Source organism: Oratosquilla oratoria, chromosome 8, assembly GCF_046742065.1.
Source record: "Oratosquilla oratoria isolate Oo_2021 chromosome 8, ASM4674206v1, whole genome shotgun sequence".
Classification (NCBI taxonomy): domain Eukaryota; kingdom Metazoa; phylum Arthropoda; class Malacostraca; order Stomatopoda; family Squillidae; genus Oratosquilla; species Oratosquilla oratoria.
The window spans coordinates 18114722-18136262 of NC_134784.1; the positions used below are offsets into that span (position 1 = coordinate 18114722).

A 21541-nucleotide genomic window follows, 5' to 3' on the forward strand; every position below is an offset into this window, starting at 1 on the left:
ATTCTAGGTTCAGATGTAATTATTAAGTCTAGCCTCGATGGTTCTTCTTCATTTCTATACCTAGTGTTCTCTTGTATCCATTGTGTCATTGAATGGTCAGTAATCATCTCAAGTAGAGCATTTCCCCATGAGTCATCACCACTCTTTACTGTCATTTCTTCCCAGCAGATTTCTTTGCAATTAAAGTCGCCCATCATAACTATTCTTCCTCCGTCTTCCATTATTTTAGTTAATGCTATCTTTGTGTCCTCTAACATACTTTTATGTTCACTCTCCTCCCATGAGGCTGTTTTCGGAGGCACATAATTGATCACAAATTTTCTGCTCTTCTTATCTCGGTCTTCCACTTCTATCATAATCATCTCTACTGTATTCTTTCCATATATGACACCTTTCACGTTTATATCCTTCTTAGTCAGGAACATAACTCCACCCCCTTGTTTTTTCTCTCTGTTTCTAATCCAATAATTGTATGTATCATGTCCTACACTGTTGGGTGGTAGTGGGCCTTTTAATTTTGTTTCTACAATTCCCATTATGTCCGGTTCTTTTTCTTTCAAATAATCATTCAGTTCATTCAATCCTGTTATCAATCCATCTATATTTGTGTAAGACACTCTTAGTTTTCTGCCACTTCCATTGTGTTCTCTGTTTCCCTTATGTTTTCCTTTAGTATGTCGAACTGCTTTATTTTCATGTTCACTACTCTCCAATAGAATCTCTCTTTCTCTGACTCCGTTCTTTCCTCGTTTTTTTGCCTTAGCTTCAATTCTTTTCTGCTTTTCTGCCTCTCTTTCCTCCTTATTCATTTCTCTTTTTATCCATACCTTTTTATATTGATCATTTGTTGCTAGTTTCCCTGTCTTGGATAGAATTTTCTCTGCCGTTGTTTGTGACCTGAATTTAATCTTAATTGGTCTGGTCTTATCTGTACTATATTTTCCGAGTCTGAATTTTTCCTCAATTTCCTTTATAATTTCTGGTTCATCTTCCTGGACTAATTTTAATAAACTGCTTACCCTTTCATTTTCTTCCTTGATTCTTGCGGTTCTATCTGGGTTATGTTTCTCTTCCATTCCTAATATAATTATACATTTCTTTTTGTCAGCTAATTCTCTTACTATATTCTCCTTCTGTCTCATCACTTTAATAACTGAGTCTTCATTATGTTCTTTCAATTGCTGTTTGACTATGTCAGTGAATGAAACCTTATTCCCTTCTTGAGTTATTCTCCAATTTTTAGCTTCTGTAGCTATTTTCTCACGTTTTTCATTACTATTCTTCTTCAATTTCTCATTCTCCTCCTTTACATTTCCTAACTGTCTTTTTAGGTCCTCTACTTCTTCAGTTAAGTTTCTGTTAGCCTTCTCTAGTTGTTCCAATCTTTCAATTCTCTGGAAGATGGAGTCTACCTTACCTAACTTACGTTCCAAGTCCTCGATCACCTTATCAACTCTCTCCTCTAGTCTTATCAGTCGGGGGGGGGTTGTGTCCCCCCCACCCTCTTTAAATCCCTGGAACATATTCTCGTCACTTTCTACTGTATTTCTCCTCTCTATACTTCTAATCTTTACATTTTTATTTGCCATTTCGTCATCTGGTGGTCGTTTCATGTTGACCTTACGCCCGTCTGCCTGGGCCAAGTCCTCCACATCCTCATTTCCTTCCATTTCCCCAGCAATCCCTCCCCTTCTCCTCTTTTCCTACTTACCTACTGCCTCACGAGCAATTTCCCCCCCCCCTGCAAATACAAAAAGGCACTTCTCTTTGCGTTGGTATCCACAATCTGCACTTTTCTTCAGAGCGTTCTTCAAGCCGTCCGTTCGTTGAAAGTGTGTGTGTGTGTGTGTGTGTGTGTGTGTGTGTATTTACCTAGTTGTACCTAGTTGTATTTTACGGGAAGGGGAGCTATGCTCGTGGGGTCCCGTCTTCATATCTCATTTTATCTAAACTATTTTTAAATTCATGTATTGTTTTTGCACACACCACTTTCTCATCTAACTTGTTCCAACTGTCTATTGCTCTGTGAGGAAAGCTGTTCTTTTTAAAATCTCTTCTATAGCTGTCTTTTTTTATTTTCTTTCCGTGTCCTCTTGTATTTCTGTCATCCCATTTTATCAGATTCTCTCTATCAGTAATTTCTATGCCTTTCATGATTCTGTAAATAGCTATCAAATCTCCTCTCTCTCTTCTTTGCTCTAGTGTCTGTAGTTTAAGTTTTTGTAGTCTCTCTTCATATGATAGTTTTGAGAGTGTTGGTGCCAGTTTTGTAATTGCTCTTTGTATCCTTTCAAGTTTTTTTATACATTTTTTTGTACTTGGTGACCATATCGTTGCTGCATATTCCAATCTTGGTCTTATCAGGGTGATTAGGATTTTCCTCACCATTTCTTCATCCAGGTATGTAAATGCCACTTTGATTGTTCTTATTAAATTATAAGTTTCTCCAAAAATCTTATTTATATGTTTCTCAGGTGACATATTATTCATAACAATGACTCCCAGGTCCTTCTCATTTTCTACTTTTTTTATTCCTTCTTCTCCCAAATTATATGATCCTGCTATTCTGTTTTTGCTTTTTCCAAATTCCATTATACTACACTTTTTTGTATTGAACTCCATCTCCCACTTCCTACTCCATTCTTGTACTTTATTTAGATCCCTCTGTAGTGATTCACAATCTTCTTCAGTTTTCACTCTTTTCAGCAGTTTTGCATCATCTGCAAAGAAGCTCATATAGCTTTCAATTCCTTCATCCATATCATTAATATATATAGCAAACATTATTGGGGCCAGAACTGTTCCCTGCGGGACACCGCTTATTACTTCATTCCATTTTGAGTGCTGATCTCTTATCACTACTCTCATTTTTCTTTCTTGCAAAAAGTCTTCCATCCAATTTAGCAATTTACCTTGTATTCCTCCTTCATATTCTAATTTCTTAAGCAACTTCTTATGTGGTACTTTGTCAAAAGCTTTTTTTAGGTCTAGAAATGCACAATCAGCCCATCCATCTCTTTCTTGTATTATATCTATTAGCCTTGAATAGAAACATATTAAATTGGTGACGCATGACCGACCTTGTCTGAATCCAAATTGCCTTGGATTTAGTACGTTGTTTTTTTCCAAGTATTTTACCCATCTACTTTTGATAATTCTTTCACAAATTTTTGCTATTGTACTTGTTAGAGAGACTGGTCTATAATTGGTAGGTTCTTCTTTATTTCCTCCTTTATATATAGGTACTATATTTGCTTTTTTCCAATCTTCTGGAACTTTTCCTTCTTTTAAGGAACTGCTTATTATGCTATGTATTTTGTCTGCCAGTTCATTCCTGCATTCTTTCAGAATCCAGTTTGCTATTTCATCTGGCCCATGCGATTTTCTGACATCAAAATTACCCAAGTGTGTCAATATTTCATTCTTTGTTACTTCTATTTCTTCCATAGGGGGGACTTTTTCTTTCCACTCAATCTCTTCAGGTTGTATATTTTCCCTTGTAAACACTGATTTAAAATGTTTGTTCATAATTTCTGCCATTTCCATTTCCTCAGTGTATTCAACTCCTCCTTGTCTCAATTTCTCCAAGTCTTGTTTGTTTTTCAGTTTATTGTTTACAAATCTGTAGAATAGTTTTGGTTGATCTTTACACTTTTCTATAACATCTTTTTCATATTTTCTTTTTTTCTCTCTGCACTTTTGTACATATTCATTTCTATAACCAGTATATATTTTCCATTTTTCAGGTCTTCTGTCTTTTTTCCATCTGGTCCAGGCTTTGTCTCTTTTGTCTTTTAACTCCCTACAACTTTTGTTGTACCAGCATTTTACATATTCTTTTTCTTGTTTTTGTCTTGGGACATACTTTTCCACTCCTTTTTTGTAAATTTTTGTCAAAATATTCCATTTCTCTTCCACTGATGTTTCTTCTTTGTATATTTCTTCCCAGTTTTCTTGTTGGAAGAATTCTCTTATTTTATCAAAGTTTGTTTTTTCATACATCATTCTTCCTTTTCTATATTGTTCATTTCTTTTCATATATTTTTCTTCATTAAGTTCCAGTTCAATCAATATGTGGTCACTTTTACCTATTGGTGTTTTATATTCAATCTTGTCCACTATTCTAGGTTCAGATGTAATTATTAAGTCTAGCCTCGATGGTTCTTCTTCATTTCTATACCTAGTGTTCTCTTGTATCCATTGTGTCATTGAATGGTCAGTAATCATCTCAAGTAGAGCATTTCCCCATGAGTCATCACCACTCTTTGCTGTCATTTCTTCCCAGCAGATTTCTTTGCAATTAAAGTCGCCCATCATAACTATTCTTCCTCCGTCTTCCATTATTTTAGTTAATGCTATCTTTGTGTCCTCTAACATACTTTTATATTCACTCTCCTCCCATGAGGCTGTTTTCGGAGGCACATAATTGATCACAAATTTTCTGCTCTTCTTATCTCTGTCTTCCACTTCTATCATAATCATCTCTACTGTATTCTTTCCATATATGACACCTTTCACGTTTATATCCTTCTTAGTCAGGAACATAACTCCACCCCCTTGCTTTTTCTCTCTGTTTCTAATCCAATAATTGTATGCATCATGTCCTACACTGTTGGGTGGTAGTGGGCCTTTTAATTTTGTTTCTACAATTCCCATTATGTCCGGTTCTTTTTCTTTCAAATAATCATTCAGCTCATTCAATCCTGTTATTAATCCATCTATATTTGTGTAAGACACTCTTAGTTTTCTGCCACTTCCATTGTGTTCTCTGTTTCCCTTATGTTTTTCTTTTGTATGTCGAACTTCCTTAGTTTCATGTTCACTACTCTCCAATAGAATCTCTCTTTCTCTGACTCCGTTCTGTTCTCGTTTTTTGTCTTAGCTTCCAGTCTTTTCTGCTTTTCTTCCTCTCTTTCCTCTTTATTCATTTCTCTTTTTATCCATATCTTTTTGTGTTGTTCACTTGTTGCTAGTTTCCCTGTTTTGGATAAGATATTCTCTGCCGTTGTTTGTGACTTGAATTTAATCTTAATTGGTCTGGTCTTGTCTGTGCTATACTTTCCGAGTCTAAATTTCTCTTCGATTTGTTTCATAATTCCTGGTTCATCTTCCTGAACTGATTCTAGTAATTGGCTTACTTTTTCATTTTCCTCTTTGATTCTTGTGGTTCTATCTGTGTTGTGTTTCTCTTCCATTCCTAATATAATTATACATTTCTTCTTGTCTGCTAAATCCCTTACTATATTCTCCTTTTGTCTCATCACTTTAATAACTGAGTCTTCAGTATGTTCTTTCAATTGCTGTTTGACTATGTCAGTGAATGAAATCTTATTTCCTTCTTGGGTTTGCTTCCAATTTTTACTTTCTTTAGCTATTGTTTCTCTGTTTTCTTTACTATTCTTCTTCAATTCCTCATTCTCCCCCTTTACCTCTCTTAACTGTCTTTTTAGTTCTTCTATTTCATCAGTTAAGTTTTTATTCGCCTTTTCCAGTTCTTCCAATCTTTCAACCCTTTTTAAAATGGTGTTCATATGACCTAACCTACTCTCCAAGTCTTCGATCACCTTATCAACCTTCATCTCTAGTCTTGTCAGTCGGGGGGGGTTTGAGTCCCCCCCACTCTCTTTAAATCCCTTGAAAATATTCTCATCACTTTCTGCTATATTGCTCCTATCTATACCTCTAATCTTCACATTCCTATTAGACATGTCATCATCCAACTCGTCTTGGGGTCTTTTGTCTACCCGGCGGCCCGTCAGGGCCATTTCCTCCACCTCCTCATTACCTTCCATTTCCCCAGTAATCCCTCCCCCTCTCCTCTTTCCTTACTTTCCCTCTACCTCACGAGCAATTCCCCCCCCCCTGCAAATACAAAAAGGCACTTCTCTTTGCGTTGGTATCCACAATCTTCACTTTTCTTCAGAGCGTTCGTCAAGCCGTCCGTTCGTTGAAAGTGTGTGTGTGTGTGTGTCAGGGTCAGAGGAGGGATTGAGGAAGCTGGTGGCAGAGTTTGGGAGAGTATGTGATAGAAGAAAGCTAAAGATAAATGTGGGTAAAAGTAAGGTGATGAGATGTACAAGGGGTGAAAGTGGCAGTAGACTGGAAGTGAACATTAAGGGAGAGCGACTGGAGGAAGTGGATAGTTTTAGATACTTGGGTGCAAATGTGGCAGGAAAGGGTGGAGTGAAGGTGGAGGTAGAATGTAGATTGAGAGAAGCGAGTAAATGCCTTGGTGGATTAAAGAGTGTAATGAGGAATAGACATTTGGGAATGGATGCAAAGAGGAGACTGTATGAAGGAGTGATTGTGCCAACAGCACTGTATGGGGCAGAAACGTGGAACATAAGAGAGGAAGAGAGAAGGAGTTTGAATGTGTTTGAGATGAGGTGTCTGAGAAGTATGATGGGGGTTACTAGGCTGGATAGAGTGAGAAATGAGGAGGTGAGGAGGAGAACAGGGGTGAAAAAGGATTTGGGAGATAGGGTTGATGAAAGAATATTAGGATGGTTTGGACACATGGAAAGAATGAGTGAAGAAAGACTAGTAAAAGAGGTATGGAAGGCAGATGTGGAGGGATTGAACATGAGGACGTCCTAGGATGAGGTGGATGGATGGGGTGAAGGGGGCTTTGGGGAAGAGGGGAATGTCTGTTGAGGAAAGAAGGGAGAGGATGGAAGACAGAGGTGAGTAGAGAATGGTTGTATATGGATGATGTTGTGATTGCATGAGGAGGAATGGGTGGGGGGGTGGGGGGTGGGGTAGTATGCGAGAGTAAATTTTGACGCAGCCCGAAGGGATTTCTCCCTGTCCTCTCCTTATATGCAAGGGGGGACGGAGAGGGGGGGTCGCCGATTGAATGAAGCGGCCTTGCTGTGGATGTGCTGTGTCTTGCGACACTGCTTCTGACCCAGGGCAGTGGGCAGGGTGCAGGGATGACCCGTCATCCAGGAGGTGCTCAGATGAGAGGGAGGGTGGGAGGGGTGTGGAGTGTATTTAGGGATGAAATGGGTGGGAGTGTTTTTATGCCTTTCCCTTTTTGGCTACCTCCCTTGGAAGGGGGAAAAAGCCTTGGTATATGTATGTATATATATATATATATATATATATATATATATATATATATATATATGCCTATCCAAGAGTTGACACCTTGACATAGTGGATAGGCTCCAAAATCTTAATGACCACAAAAGCTATGTTGATAGAGAGGAAATATCTGCAGGGTCACCCATATCAAACAGGTTTTGTAAGAAAGATGAAACAAAGATCAGCTTGTTCACACACACAGTCAGGATCCACTGCTACCTGGCACGTGCCTGATGGCAAACAGTGAAACTCCTCATAGATATGTGGGGTAACATCATAATGACAGCGTGGACCATTTAATACTATATAGATATATAGGGCTCCACCAAACATAATGAACAAGGTGACACCAAAAAAAATAAATGCACAACCAAAAGAAAACTAGGCATTCCTGTTAGATCATTGTCTCCAAAAGGTCCAACCACATGCCTTGTGTGCTTACAAGTAGTGTGCCACTGAATGTGAGTAAGCCCTGTCCAAGCAGATCCAAGTCTTGAACATTAAATAGCATGAAGAAAATAAAGATCTATACTTAACAACACAAGAACTCTTTCAGAAGACCACAGGCTGGAGAATTTAATGGAAGAACTAGACAACATCAAGTGGGACTGAGCAAAGTCCGAAAAGTAGAAGAAAAGCTGATACAGTTACAAGATAGTCACCACCTGCTCTACTATAAACAAAAAGAAAGAGCTGGTGGAGTAGGATTCTTGATATACAGAGAGGTTGCTGGTACATACATACATATACCAAGGCTTTTTCCCCCTTCCAAGGGAGGTAGCCAAAAAGGGAAAGGCATAAAAACACTCCCACCCATTTCATCCCTAAATACACTCCACACCCCTCCCACCCTCCCTCTCATCTGAGCACCTCCTGGATGCTGGTAATGTAGTCAAATTCAGACGTTTATCAGAGTAGCTTGGATCATTAATTGCCGAGACAGAATGGTTGAAAGAGTAGAAGAATTTTACAAAGAGTTTTACTCATCAAAGACCATAACTGAGTCAGTAAATTCATTTATAGATGTTAGTACTGTATCAGAAATTACAAAGAAGTAGAGTTTGCTCTAAAAAAATATGAAAGAAAAGCACCTGGGGAAGATGGTAAATCGATAGATCTTTTGAAAGACACAAGGTGTAAGAGTCCGGTAGAATGAGGTAGACAAGTAGATAGAGGGGTAGGATTCATTTTATGACTTGGATATTTTGAAACAATGGCCAAGAGGAAGTTGCAGCGTTGCATATTCTCCCTTACTGTCCAATATTTGTAACCACAAGCTAGGGTATCAATAGAGGTGTTGATGTGACGAAATGTAAACAATAAACCACTCAAGCTTGTGACAGAAGTGCTTGTGTAAGCAGTATTGCTCGAGACAGTATAACAGCCTTTCTGATTGGAGAAAAGGGTGGAGGAGGAGAGAAATTATTGGTGCACAGAGGTAAAGTCACACCTTTAAAAGGTGGAACTTAATTGTAACATTCAAAGATATTGGATGAATTAAATAGTGACGTCGAAGCAGACTTGGCTAGGTGGGTGTGCAAGGATCCCAGGTGGGAGTCCTATGGTGTGCTTACTCAACTAAATTGTAGAAGTGTAATTTGATTCAAAAGACAAGAGAAAAATACTTCGTACTGATTAGTAGAAATTGACTAAAGCTTACATAAAGGAATAGGCATGGGGCCTACAGATGAATAATGTACTAATATAAAGTGAAGAAATTTGTAAGTGACTGTGGACTTACTGAAAGTGTTAGTAGCAGCGGAACTAACACAGGGAAAGAAGGTCATATTAAGTTAGCTCAGTTGTACACCTAGTGCGCATGTTAAGAAAGTGTTCCTGAATCCTGGTGCAATGCTATAGTAATTTTGCTTCATAAAAAATGAGACCAGGATCTTAGTAACTCCCGACCAATTAGCTTGCTATCAAATGTATATAAAGTATTCTCCAATATCCTTACATATAGACTAAGTCAAGTTTTAGATGGAAACTGAGAGAATAGGCAGGTTTTAGAAGCAGATATTCAACTCTAGACCATATGCAGGCAATGAACCAACTGAGAAAATGACAGAATACAACATACCTTTGTTTAGCTTTTGTAGATTAGAAGGCCTTTGCCTCAGTAGAATAAATAGCAATACTAAACTTGCTACACAAGCAGGGTGCAAATGAATAGATCGTAAGAGTTTTAGAAAAGATTTATGTGAAAGTTACTGGTGTAATTTGACTACATGATATATATATATATATATATTCTGTTGAAAACGACAGCAAATTCATTAGAAATTAATTTCTTTCTTAAGCTTTCTAGCTTTCGGAAAGTAGATTTCTGGGGAAATGAGAGGGGAACTCCAACAACGAAGTACAATCTACACTCAGAAGAGTTATTGACACCTGGTACCAAGAACCTCATCACACTACCACAGAACATGAAGGAACCACACACCGCATATTCTATAAGTCCCAGATGTCCAATAAATATAAAGAGGATGAGAAAATATTAAAAGACATTATTAAAAGAAATGTGACCCCCACGAAAGAACGTGACAAATTATCACTCACCATTTACTACAGGAACAAGAAAACATCTTCCCTAATCTTAAAAAATCACACCGCCCCAAAACCTCATGGTATACGTCAATCCCACGTAGTATATAAATTCACCTGCCCAGATGAGGACTGTACGCCCCTATCTACCTACGTGGGAAGGACAACTACCACCCTGTCCAGAAGAATCACCCTTCACCTACAACAAGGAGGACCGAAACAACACCTTTGGACCCACCACAGACGCCATCTCGACAGGGAAGGTCCATGGTACACAACACAGAAATCGTCACAGAGGAGAAGGACCTCCAACGTTTGACCATTTTGGAGGCTGTAATCATAAAAGATTTACAACCAATTATTAATGTACAATCAAATGATTTCTCCCTCCTCCCCAGCATGAAACCAACACGTAGGAGACATTTGTTCACCAAAATACAACCACCAGATCAGAGAACACCCATAAAGGTCCAAAATATCCCCGCAGAGGATAAAATGTCATGCCTTAGGCGATCGGCTAGGCTTAGGTACCAACCAAACAGCACCAGCCAAACAGAGGAGAGTCATTAAGTGACCTCTCCAAGTTTTGCCTTTATACATATTTATACTCGTCTTGGTCACACTTCCCTTCATTCCAACTGAAGATGCAGAACGATCTGCGAAACGTCTTGGGTTTACTATACTGTGTTTTGTTTATTTTCATTTATTTTGTATATAACATAGATTTTGTGTTAATATAAGTTACCAATGTCAATTGGAAATTTGCTTCTTCCCCTCTCATTTCCCCAGAAATCTACTTTCCGAAAGCTAGAAAGCTTAAGAAAGAAATTAATTTCTAATGAATTTGCTGTCGTTTTCAACAGAATATGCTTAAAAGAGAATCTCCTGCCACGCTTCACGAATATATATATATATATATATATATATATATATATAAAAATCAAGATTCAGAAAGGAGTATGGCAAGGTGATACAATTTCACCCAAATTACTTATAGCTTCCTTGGATGAGATTTTCAGAAGGTTGAGTCTGAAGATTAATGGTGAATATTTGAACCCCCTAAGATTTGTGGATGACATTATTCTTATTTCAGAAAGAGCAGAAGACTTGCCAGATATGCCAAGTGAAAGATGAATAAGAGTAAAACCAAAGTAATGTTCAACAAGAAAGTTAAAAATTAAGATATAAAATCATAATTGATGGTGAGGGTCTTGAAGAAGTTGAAGAGTATAATTATTTAGGCCAGATGGTGAAGTGACCAAAGATCATGATAATGAAATACATACATACATACATAATGAAATAAAAAGACATATTACAATTGGGAGAGGGGTGTCGCCAATTTAATGAAGCGGCCTTGCTGTGGATGTGCTGTGTCTTGCGACACTGCTTCTGACCCGTGGCAGTGGACAAGATGCAGGGATGACCCATCATCCAGGAGGTGCCAAGACAAGAGGGAGGGAAGAGGGTGGAGGGGAGTGGAGTGTGATAGGGATGGAATGGGTAGGAATGGTTTTTATGCCTTTGTTTTTTGGCTACCTCCCTTGTATGGGGGAAAAAAGCCTTTGGTATATGTATTACAATTGGTTGGAAAGTGTTTGGTAAATATAATAAAATTATGAGAGGCTCTACCTTTACGTTTGAAACAAATTTTACAATCAATGCATTCCACCAGCAATAATCTATGGGTGCAAGACTTGGAAACTGACAATGGCAATGGAAACAAAACTAAGGAATGCAGAGGAGAATGGAGAAATCAATGATGGTAATAAGGCTGAAAGACCGAAACAAAGCAAGTTGGATGAGAGAGCAGACTAGAGTGAAAGATATTGTGGAGGCAGTGAAAGACAGGATGTGGAATTGGACAGGTAAGTTAGAGCAAAAGCCTGAGAAGTGATGGAGCAAGAGTGTTATTGAGTGGATACCACAAGATGGGAAATGTGGAAGAGGGAGACCAGATAGAAGCTGGAGAGATGAGATAGAGAAGTTTGCAGGAGTATTGTACCAGAGGTTGGCATGGTCAGGTGAATTATAGAATACTATGAAGGCCTTTGTTCAGCAGTGGACTCAGGATGGCTGATTTGATTTGACTGATATATACATATACTGTATATTTATATGTGTTGGTTAACAGCTCCAATTTCCTGTGAACTGATTTGTGTTTGCGTTGTACATTTAAAGTTGTACCAATAGTGGCATGTGTTGCATTTCATGGATATGTGTGCAATGCTATTGGGTTTTGTGGAGAATGAAACGAGTCTCAAGAAAATGATATCTGTGGAGGAAACACAAAGAGAAGATTATATGAAAGAGTGACTGAGTTTACGACACTGGATAGGGCAGAAAGGAGAAATTTAAATATATTTGAGATGCAGTGTTTGAGAAGTATGATGGAGGTTATAAGGATGAATAGAACAAGAAATCAGGTGAGGTGAAGAGCAGGGGTAGAAAGGGAATTGGCAGATATGGTTAATGAATGAATACTATGGTGAATTGGGCACATAGAAAGAATGAAGAAAGACGAGTAAAAAAAAAAGTGTGGAAAAAAGAGGTGGATGGAGTGAACTTGAGGAGAAGACCAAGAATGAAATGGATGGATGAAGTGAAGGGGACTTTGGGTAATCGGGGAATGTCTATTAAACAGGGAAAGGAAAAGGCAAGAGACAAGAGCGAGTGGAGAGCATTTGCAGAGAGATAAATGACACAACCCAAAGAGATTTTTCTTTTTATCTTCTCTATTTACTTGTGAGGGGATGAGGAGGGAGGGTTGTCTTAGAAATGAATCAAAGAGGGTAAACTAGATCATGTTGTCAGGCCCTGCTGAGGACGTGCTGTCTTGCATCATTGTTTCTAACCCAGACAGTGGGCCTTGGTTGGCTACCTCCTTTATATGGGGTAGAAAACTTTTTTTGTATACAGATAATGATATTCCTTTAGTAATGGTGGAGTTAAACATCTGCCAGACCACTTATGCATTCTTCTGTTACTCCTATTACAGAAAAAAAATCATACCAACCTGTAAAGCTAAGGTTCTGTCCTCCTGACTTCTTGAGGAACAGCAGTCTGCAACTACATGTACCTTCACACCACGGCTCAAAAGATCAATGGCTGTTTGTTCCACACATACATGGGTCTGTTGAGTTGTACATTCATATGTACAAATATAAAAGTTGTATCAATGTCATATTTATTACAGTGGACTATTTATAAATATAATAATAGATTCCTCAAGATTAGGTCAGCTGGGAAAAAGTATATATGATAGAATATGTAAACTTGTTATTCTACCAATGGTACTTATAAGAAAAAAAAAAAAAAAATACTTTCACAGTTTAAATGTTCCCATATATAAATGCAATAAATTGCATCAAAGTTGACCTGGCATGGAAACTGACCTTAGCTTTTATTTATATATATATATATATATATATTATATATATAACACTATAATTCAACTACATAAAGAGTATTTTATTGGCAATCACAGTGTTTAGTGTTTGTATTTGGTCTGCTATGTTTTGAGGGATAGGTGTGGGGGTAGTGTGTTTAAGTGTGTCTCATTGTCTGATGAGGCCTTGGATTTCTGGTATGAAGTTGGGGTTGTGTGATTTTCTGTTGCCTCTAGGGATGTATCTCTTGTCTGCATTTTGTATGATTGTATTAAAAGTGTGCACAGCATTGTTTATGTTTGTGATTGGTGTACTGTTAAGTGTTTCAAAATGTTGTTCTGTCTCTTCAGTAAAAGCTTCCCAGTTAGCTCTCTTGTAATTGGTGTATGTGTGTCTGTGGCCAACTGGGGTGCATCTTGTTTTGGTGGTGATGATTGGAAGGTGGTCAGAACCAAGGGTTCCGACCACTCTCCATGATGTTGTTGGGGTTAGGCAGGGGGAGCAGAAGGTGATATCAGGAGAGGAGGGAGTGTAGAGGGCTTGGTGTGGGATATGTGTATGATTATGTGTGTTGTTCATGATAGTCAATGAGTCAAACTGGTATATCAAGCCCTCTGTCTGTGTCGGGGTTGTCGATGTACCAGGCAGGCGACTTGGCTTTGAAGTCACCACCCATGATCAGGTTGGGGATTGAGGCTAGTTGGCTAAATTGAGGTCTGAAGGTGTTTGGAACTGTGGGGGATGATTGGGGGGGAATGTACATGTTAACTATTGTCAGTGTTGATTTGTTGCCTGTGCGGATTCGAATGGATTGGATTTCTGTAGTGTTATCTGTGGTAGGGAGGAGAATTTTGGTTGTGGCACTTGTGTCCACAAAACAGATGGAGTGGTGGATCAGGGTGATGAGTCCACCGCCATTGTCGTCGGTCCGGTCTTGTCTGATGGTGGTGTAATTATGAAATGATGGTGTTTTGTGTGAGTGTCTTAGTTTTGTTTCTTGTATAATTGCAATGTGTATGTTGTGTTGTTTAAGAGAGTATTCAAGTTCATGTATTTTTGTGTTAATACCATCAATGTTGTGTTGTAATATGATGATGTTGTGTGTTCTGTATGTGTTGTATGTTGCCATCTGGGGTTGAGGTTGGGGTGTTAATGGGGAAGGTATAGGATCTGGGTTAGAGGGGGGGGAAAGGAGAGATTGGGGACAAAGGAAGGGGAGTACTGATTGGGGATAAGGGCAAAGGGAAATTGTGAGTGGGTAAGGGTGCTGGCTGTGGTTGGGGAGGGGGGAGTGGGGTTACTGGATGGCAGGTAGAACATGTCCAAGTGTTTGCGTATTGGTTTGTGTCAGCAAGTGTTGTACAAGTGAGGTGGGCCCAGTTTTTGCACATATTGCACTGAACTGAGCCCTTTGTCTGTCTGCTCGAAGTGATGGGTTTAGAACATGTTGGGCAAGTGTATTTTGTGGTGGGCAAAACTTTATCAATACACTTGATCACAAAACAAACACCAGCAAATTGTACAAAACACTCAACAGCATTACACTATCCAACAGTAACACAACACACTCTCACGCAGCAATAATCACAACAGACAATCTACCCTCAAACAGACAACAAGCAAACACACTCATAAATAATTTTGCACAGACAAGCCATCTCACTTCTCACCCTGACGACCGACGCACTATTCGACGTAAGAAAGACTCAGACTATACACCCTTCATAGACAGTCAGACAAAATACATAATACATAATCTCAAGCACTCATCCACCTGTGGCTCTGATAACATAAGTAACATCCACCTAAAACACATTAGACCACAAGGTATACACGCACTCACAAACATTGCAAACTACAGCTATTCACACAACACTATACCCGACATCTGGAAGCATGGTCAAATAATCACCATTCCAAAACTGAACAAAGACCCAACAATCCCAACATCGCACTGCCCAATCACACTTCTCTGCACCCCCTCTAAAGTCATTGAACGCCTAATACTTAAACTTGTCACACCACATATTCCCCTTGCTGACTCACAACATGGTTTTAGGCCACTACACTCCACAAACACTCTTCTGATAAACCTCACGCAAAGAATTTTAGATGGCATCAATTCAGATAGGCCCCACCACAGAACACTTCTTATAACATTAGACATTAGTAAAGCTTTTGATGTTATCCCCTGCCACAACCTAACAAATAAAATATATAACACAGACATGCACAATAACACCAAAAGATGGCTGGCCAATTATCTGGCAGGTGGGAATGCTTACGTGTCATATAATGGCCAATCATCGCACATCAGAAACATTAAGAATGGAGTACCACAGGGCTCTGTTCTATCCCCCATGCTCTTTAATCTATACATGCATGATATACCCACACCAGACACCTCAGAAATACAAATCTCTTCCTACGTAGACAACATAACAATCACATGCACACATTGTAACATAGACAAAGCTGCAGAAATAATCCAGCCATACCTTGATACACTCAACACATGGTTCATCACAAACAGACTCAAAATAGCTCCAACCAAATCTACAGCAACACTTCTCACCAACTGGACAAAAGAACACAAATACATACCTCATCTCTACATCAACAACACTCTAATACCACACACAAACACACCGAAAATTCTTGGTGTAACATACGATACATCCATGTCTTTCAAACAACACATCACAAACATAAAAAACAAATGCACACCTAGACTTAATAGACTTAACGCACTTAAGTCAATCACTGGAACAACATTTGGACAAAACAAAGAAACTAATATAACAATATACAAACAATGCATACACTCAGTGATGAATTATGCAAGTCCTGCATGGGCTCCTAATCTCAGTGAGACACACCACAACACCCTTCAAATCATACAAAACAAAGCCCTAAAAACAATTACAGGCTGCACAAATACAACACCTACAGACCATTTACACCATGAAACAAAAGTCCAAAAGTCAAGGACCACCTCGACATGAGAGGCACACAAACACTTGCTGCAGCCACCACAAACACATTACACCCGCTACACTACATAGCAGAACACCCACGCACACCAAGAAACATTAAAACAACACCCAAAGACCTGTATCACACACAGATACTCTCTTCTCTTCCTCCACAACCACCAAATACCAGCCTCCGGAAACATATTCATAATCATATCACTCACCGCTCCATTAACACACTGAAAGACAACACACTGCTGCATGCCAGACCCCCCTGACATCCACCCTTCTGAATCCTCTCTCTCACGAAAGGACAGAGTCCACCTGGCCAGACTGCGGTGCGGCCAGCACTTCTAAGCTACCAGAAGAGGCCGCATTGTGATGTAACACTTCACCCCATACCATACAACACATAATGGAAGACTGCATTATACACAATCATGCACGCAAACAACACAACATACACCCTATAAAGGATTTGTGGGAAAACCCAGTTTCAGCTGTGGCATTCCTTGGGGAGACGGGACTGCTCAGACAGACAGTCTAGGGAACAACAACAACTACATAAAGACACAGAAAAGATCAAGATCGAGAAAGGAGTACGGCAAGGTGATACCATTTCACCCAAATTATTTACAGCTTGTTTGGAAGATATTTTCAGAAGGTTGAGTTGGGAAAAGAAAGGTTTAAAGATTAATGGCGAATATTTCAACCACCTAAGATTTGCAGATGACATTCTTATTTCAGAAAAAGCAGAAGACTTGCAAGATATGCTGAGTGATCTAAACAAAGAAAGTCTCAGAGTAGGTTTAAAAATGAGTCATAAAACCAAAGTAATGTTCAACACGAAAATTCAAAGTCAAAAGATTATAATTTATGGCGAGTCTTAAATAAGTTAAAGAGTATAATTATTTAGGCCAGATGGTGAAAGTAACGAAAGATCATGACAATGAGATAAAAAGATGCATTACAATTGGTTGGAAAGTATTTGGTAAGTATAATAAAATTATGAGAGGCTCTTTACCTTTATGTTTGAAACGTAAAGTTTACAATCAATGCAATCTGCCGGCAATAATCTATGGGTGTGAGACTTGGAAACTGACAATGGCAATGGAAACAAAACTAAGGATTGCACAGAGGAGAATGGAGAGATCAATGATGGGAATAACGCTGAGAGACCGAAAGAAAACAAGTTGGGTGAGAGAGTAGACTAGAGTGAAAGATATTGTGGAGGCAGTAAAAGAGAGGAAGTGGAATTGGGAAGGTAAGTTGGTGCGAATGACTGACGAGCAATGGAGCAAGTGTGTTACTGAGTGGACGCCGCGAGATAGGAAGCGTGGAAAAGGAAGACCAGACAGAAGGTGGAGAGACGAGATAGAGAGACAGATGTGGCAGAGATTGGCGCGGTCATGTGAATCATGGAATGCTATGAAAGAGGCCTTTGTTCAGCAGTGGACTCAGGATGGCTGATTTGATTGATATATGTTCAGACATTGTGACAGGTTGAGGAAGGTGGAAGAAGAAGACTTCCCCTTAATATATTATATATATATATATATATATATATATATATATATATATATATATATATTTGAATATTGAGGGAGCAGATTCTCTTGTAGACATGTGTTATCAAAATCGACAGCATTGAGGAGGTTGTTAATCTTCTTATGGGTATTCTCAAGCTTTCTAACAAGGGTACGTGTGTTCACTTATGCAGAGTAGACCATTTGGGAAAAAAGAAACTAACAAAGAGCGCTTTTGTATATTACATCTTCAGCGCAAAAAGTACATAGTTAAACAGAAATACATAGTTTATATACATGAAAAAGGAACAAGGGCAGTTTACGTGAAAGGAGAGGACATTTACCCCCTGGAAAGCAGTAGGTCAGGTCACAAGGGTCAATATGTCCCACTAATGAGGGAGAGGCAACATTAGGTCACAGTCGCGGGGTTACATTTTACCTTATTCTTTTGCTTATCTCTTGGCAGAAACAAACTTGACAATCTTATCTGCCAAGATATAAGCAAAAGAATAATAAGGTAAAATGTAACCCTGCAACCAGGGCTGTGCAGTCGGAATACAAAACCTCCAACTCCGACTCCAACTCCTCTATTTTTGGCACCACCAACGACTCCGACTCCTCTTCATGTAATTAACTGATTATGGCCTACATATTTCATAAAGCCTATGCAACACACATACGCTCCAATCTTGAGTAGACTTATATCATTAGAACTGGTTTATATCAAATAATAAATATATATGTTATAGTGTGGCTTTCCTATGTTTGATCTCTTCATTAATACTTTATAAGTGAAGTAGAGACAAAAATTTTGAAAGGATATTGAAGAAAATTCAGTAAAAAAAAAAATCTATAATGTAAGACATTTGGCATAATATACAGTATATCTTTGCAAATAAGTGATAAGTACATTTCAAAAACAAAAATACTGTACTTTGTAACAAAGGTTGAAATATAACCTTTGTAAAGGATATACAAACCTAATAATAAAAGAATATATAATGGAATTTTTTTTTTTACATATATAGTTTTGCAAATACAAAAAAAAAAAAAAAATGAAAATACTTTGTAAAAGAAGTTTAGACAAATTTCTTGAAAGGAAACAGTATATATAGAGAAAATAAACCTTATTGATATGAGTACGGTACAAGGTCAAGTGTTACAGCTGAACATGTACGATACTGAAAGGTATATGTATCATACATACTTTTTGGGTATCATTATCCTTCATATGTTTTCATACCTTCTTTTGTCTTAATGTACTGAAATTACTGACATAAGTACCTTTTGGTTTAACTTCATACTGGTACCGCTATGCAATTATTGCAATGGACATTACTCTGGCTCTGGAACTGATCTTATCAATACGAGTACAAAACAAGATACAGCTGAACATGTTTGAAACATGAAACTTTTTTTTTCAATTTTAAATATCCTTATTTCAATAATTCATTGTTAAAAAGTATAGAGGGGAAAAAAGTTTACAGTTGAAATCATAATTATCCTACTGTTTGGCAATACAGCAGTGGGAGAAACCATCAAACTGATGGAGTGATGGAAACGATGCATATGAAACTTGACAGGAATATTACAGTTCCCATGACTGTGTGTCAACAGAAGGTGTAAAATTGAGGTGTTTAATTTATTCAAGTAATACTTTGGATGTTTATTGGTCTATGTATAAATTTGAAAGCCAGCGTTGCAAAAGGATGTTTTGGGGGTTTAGTGGAATGACCACGAAGATAAGACGATGAGATTTATTACATTTTATAAAACTATGTTTTTTTTTTATATAATCTACTTATAAGGAGTGTGCACTGCATAACTCTACAGACTAAACGAAGGCCTTATAAAGTGTAAATTTAACTGGAGTCGGAGTCAGAGTTGGTATATTTTTACCGACTCCGACTCCAGTGACACCATAATTGCTTCCGACTCCGACTCCACAGCCCTGCCTGCAACTGTGACCTGATGTTGCCCCTCACTCATTAGTGAGATGCATTGACCTTTGCGACCTGACCTACCGCTTTCCAAAATGTCCTCTCCTCTTAAGAAAACTGTCCTTGTTCGTTTCTTCATGTATATATAAACTATGTATTTCTGTTTAATTATGTACTTTTTGCATTGAAGATGAAATATACAAAAGCACTCTTGCTTCGTTATTTTTTTTTCCCAAGTGGTCTACTTTGCATTACATATATATATATATATCCTTCATGTGTTTCAGATTAACTGTCTGAGAAGTATGGTAGGGGTTACTAGGTTGGATAGAGAGAAATGAGGAGAGCAGGAGTGGAAAAGGAGATGGCAGATGGGGCTCATGAAATATTATTAGGATGGTTTGGACACATGGACTGAGTGAAGAAAGATTAGTAAAAGAGGTGTGGAAGGCAGAGGTGGAGAGAGTAAATTTGAGGGGACAACAGAGAATGAGATAGATGGATGGGGTGAAGGGAGCATTAAGAAACAGGGGAAATGTCTAATGAGCTTGGGAGAAGACAGGAGATGGGGATGAATGGAGAGTGACTGTGTATAGATGATACCATTATGTAAGGGAGGGGTGTGGGATGGGGTTAGGGGGTGCTTATGTGCAAATATTTTGATGCAGCCTGAAGGGATTTCTCCCTATATTCTCTTTTTCTACATGAGGACACAGAGGGGGGTTGCTGATTAAGTGAAGCGACCTTGCCATGCATGTACTGTGTCTTGTTACATTGCTTTTGACCCAGGACAGTGGGCATGATACAGGGATGACCCATCATCCATGAGGAGCTAAGATGTGACGGAGGAAAGGGCAGTGGATGGGAGTGAAGTGGATGAGAGTAGACACATGCCTTTTGACTTGGCCATCTCCCTCATAAGGGAGACAAAGCTCTTGGTATAAAGACATATATATATATATCACTGATGAAGAATGTAGTAGCATATTTGTAAATCAAAACTAATATCACAGTTGGTGCAGAAGAAAAGACTGGAATTAGTGAGACTATATATTTTGACTGTAAGCTACAGTCCTCTTCAGTAGTACAAAATAGGAGGGTACTATATATGGCACTCTTACAAAAAAAAGGAATAGGGGAAGGACCAAAGATGCCTTATTCAATTAGTAACCTAGTGGTCACATGGTGTGGGGTCAGGTGGACGATGCCTATTAAGGATATTGGTGACCATAATTCCAGATATTATGTGCAGAGACCACTGCCCCTTTGAAATATTCATAATGGGAATATATTTTATTAATGTGGATTCAACCATCTTCCTCCTGAACCTGCAACCAGATTTATATACAAGATCAGCTTTGTCCCAGTCCTTCCATGGTAGTAAATGTACACCTGGATTGAATTCTTTCAAACTCTGATGAAAGTTAACTTTTTTATTACCCAAATATCAATAAAAAAGTAGTGTTCATCAGAGGTTGAAAGACGACCACAATCCAAGTGTATATTTGCTACCACATAAGGACTGTAATCTAGCTTACATTGGCCAGACAGGGAGAAATTTGGGGACAAGGCTGAATGAACACAAATGTACGATCAGGTACAGGCAAGAAAGACTGGCAGTGTTCCAGCACGTGAATCGGTTTAATCACCGTCTCAACTGGGATAAAGCTGATCTTACATACAAATCTGGTTGCAGATTCAGGAGGAAGATGGTTGAATCCACATTAATAGAATACATTCCCAATATGAATATTTCAAAGGGGCAGTGGTCTCTGCACATAATATCCGGAATTATGGTCACCAATATCATTAAGAGACATCTTCCACCTGACCCCACACCATGTGAACACTAGGTAACTGAGATGTATATAGCTGTGAGCATGAGTCTTACTGCCATACAAGAAACTGACTTAGGAAGACAATGAATTCAATACCAGCATCTTGAACAATGATGGATACTGAAAGAGTGTATAGATGAACTGACAGATAAACTATACAAGATAATAGACTTCTCACTCAAAGAAGGAAAGGTACCGCAATATTGGAAAGATGCAAACATAGTACCAATATATAAAGGAGGA

General features: G+C 38.5%; 1 protein-coding gene across 4 annotated transcripts in view; it reads right to left on the bottom strand.

The window, feature by feature from the left end:
* Window positions 1-21541, bottom strand: part of LOC143027606 (isochorismatase domain-containing protein 1-like) — a 62561-nt gene that overhangs the window by 22946 nt on the left and 18074 nt on the right. For all 4 annotated transcript variants that reach the window (XM_076188963.1, XM_076188964.1, XM_076188966.1 and 1 more), the window contains exon 3: window positions 12647-12763. In XM_076188963.1, the coding sequence (XP_076045078.1) occupies window positions 12647-12763 (117 nt within the window). The remainder of the gene's footprint in view (window positions 1-12646; window positions 12764-21541) is intronic.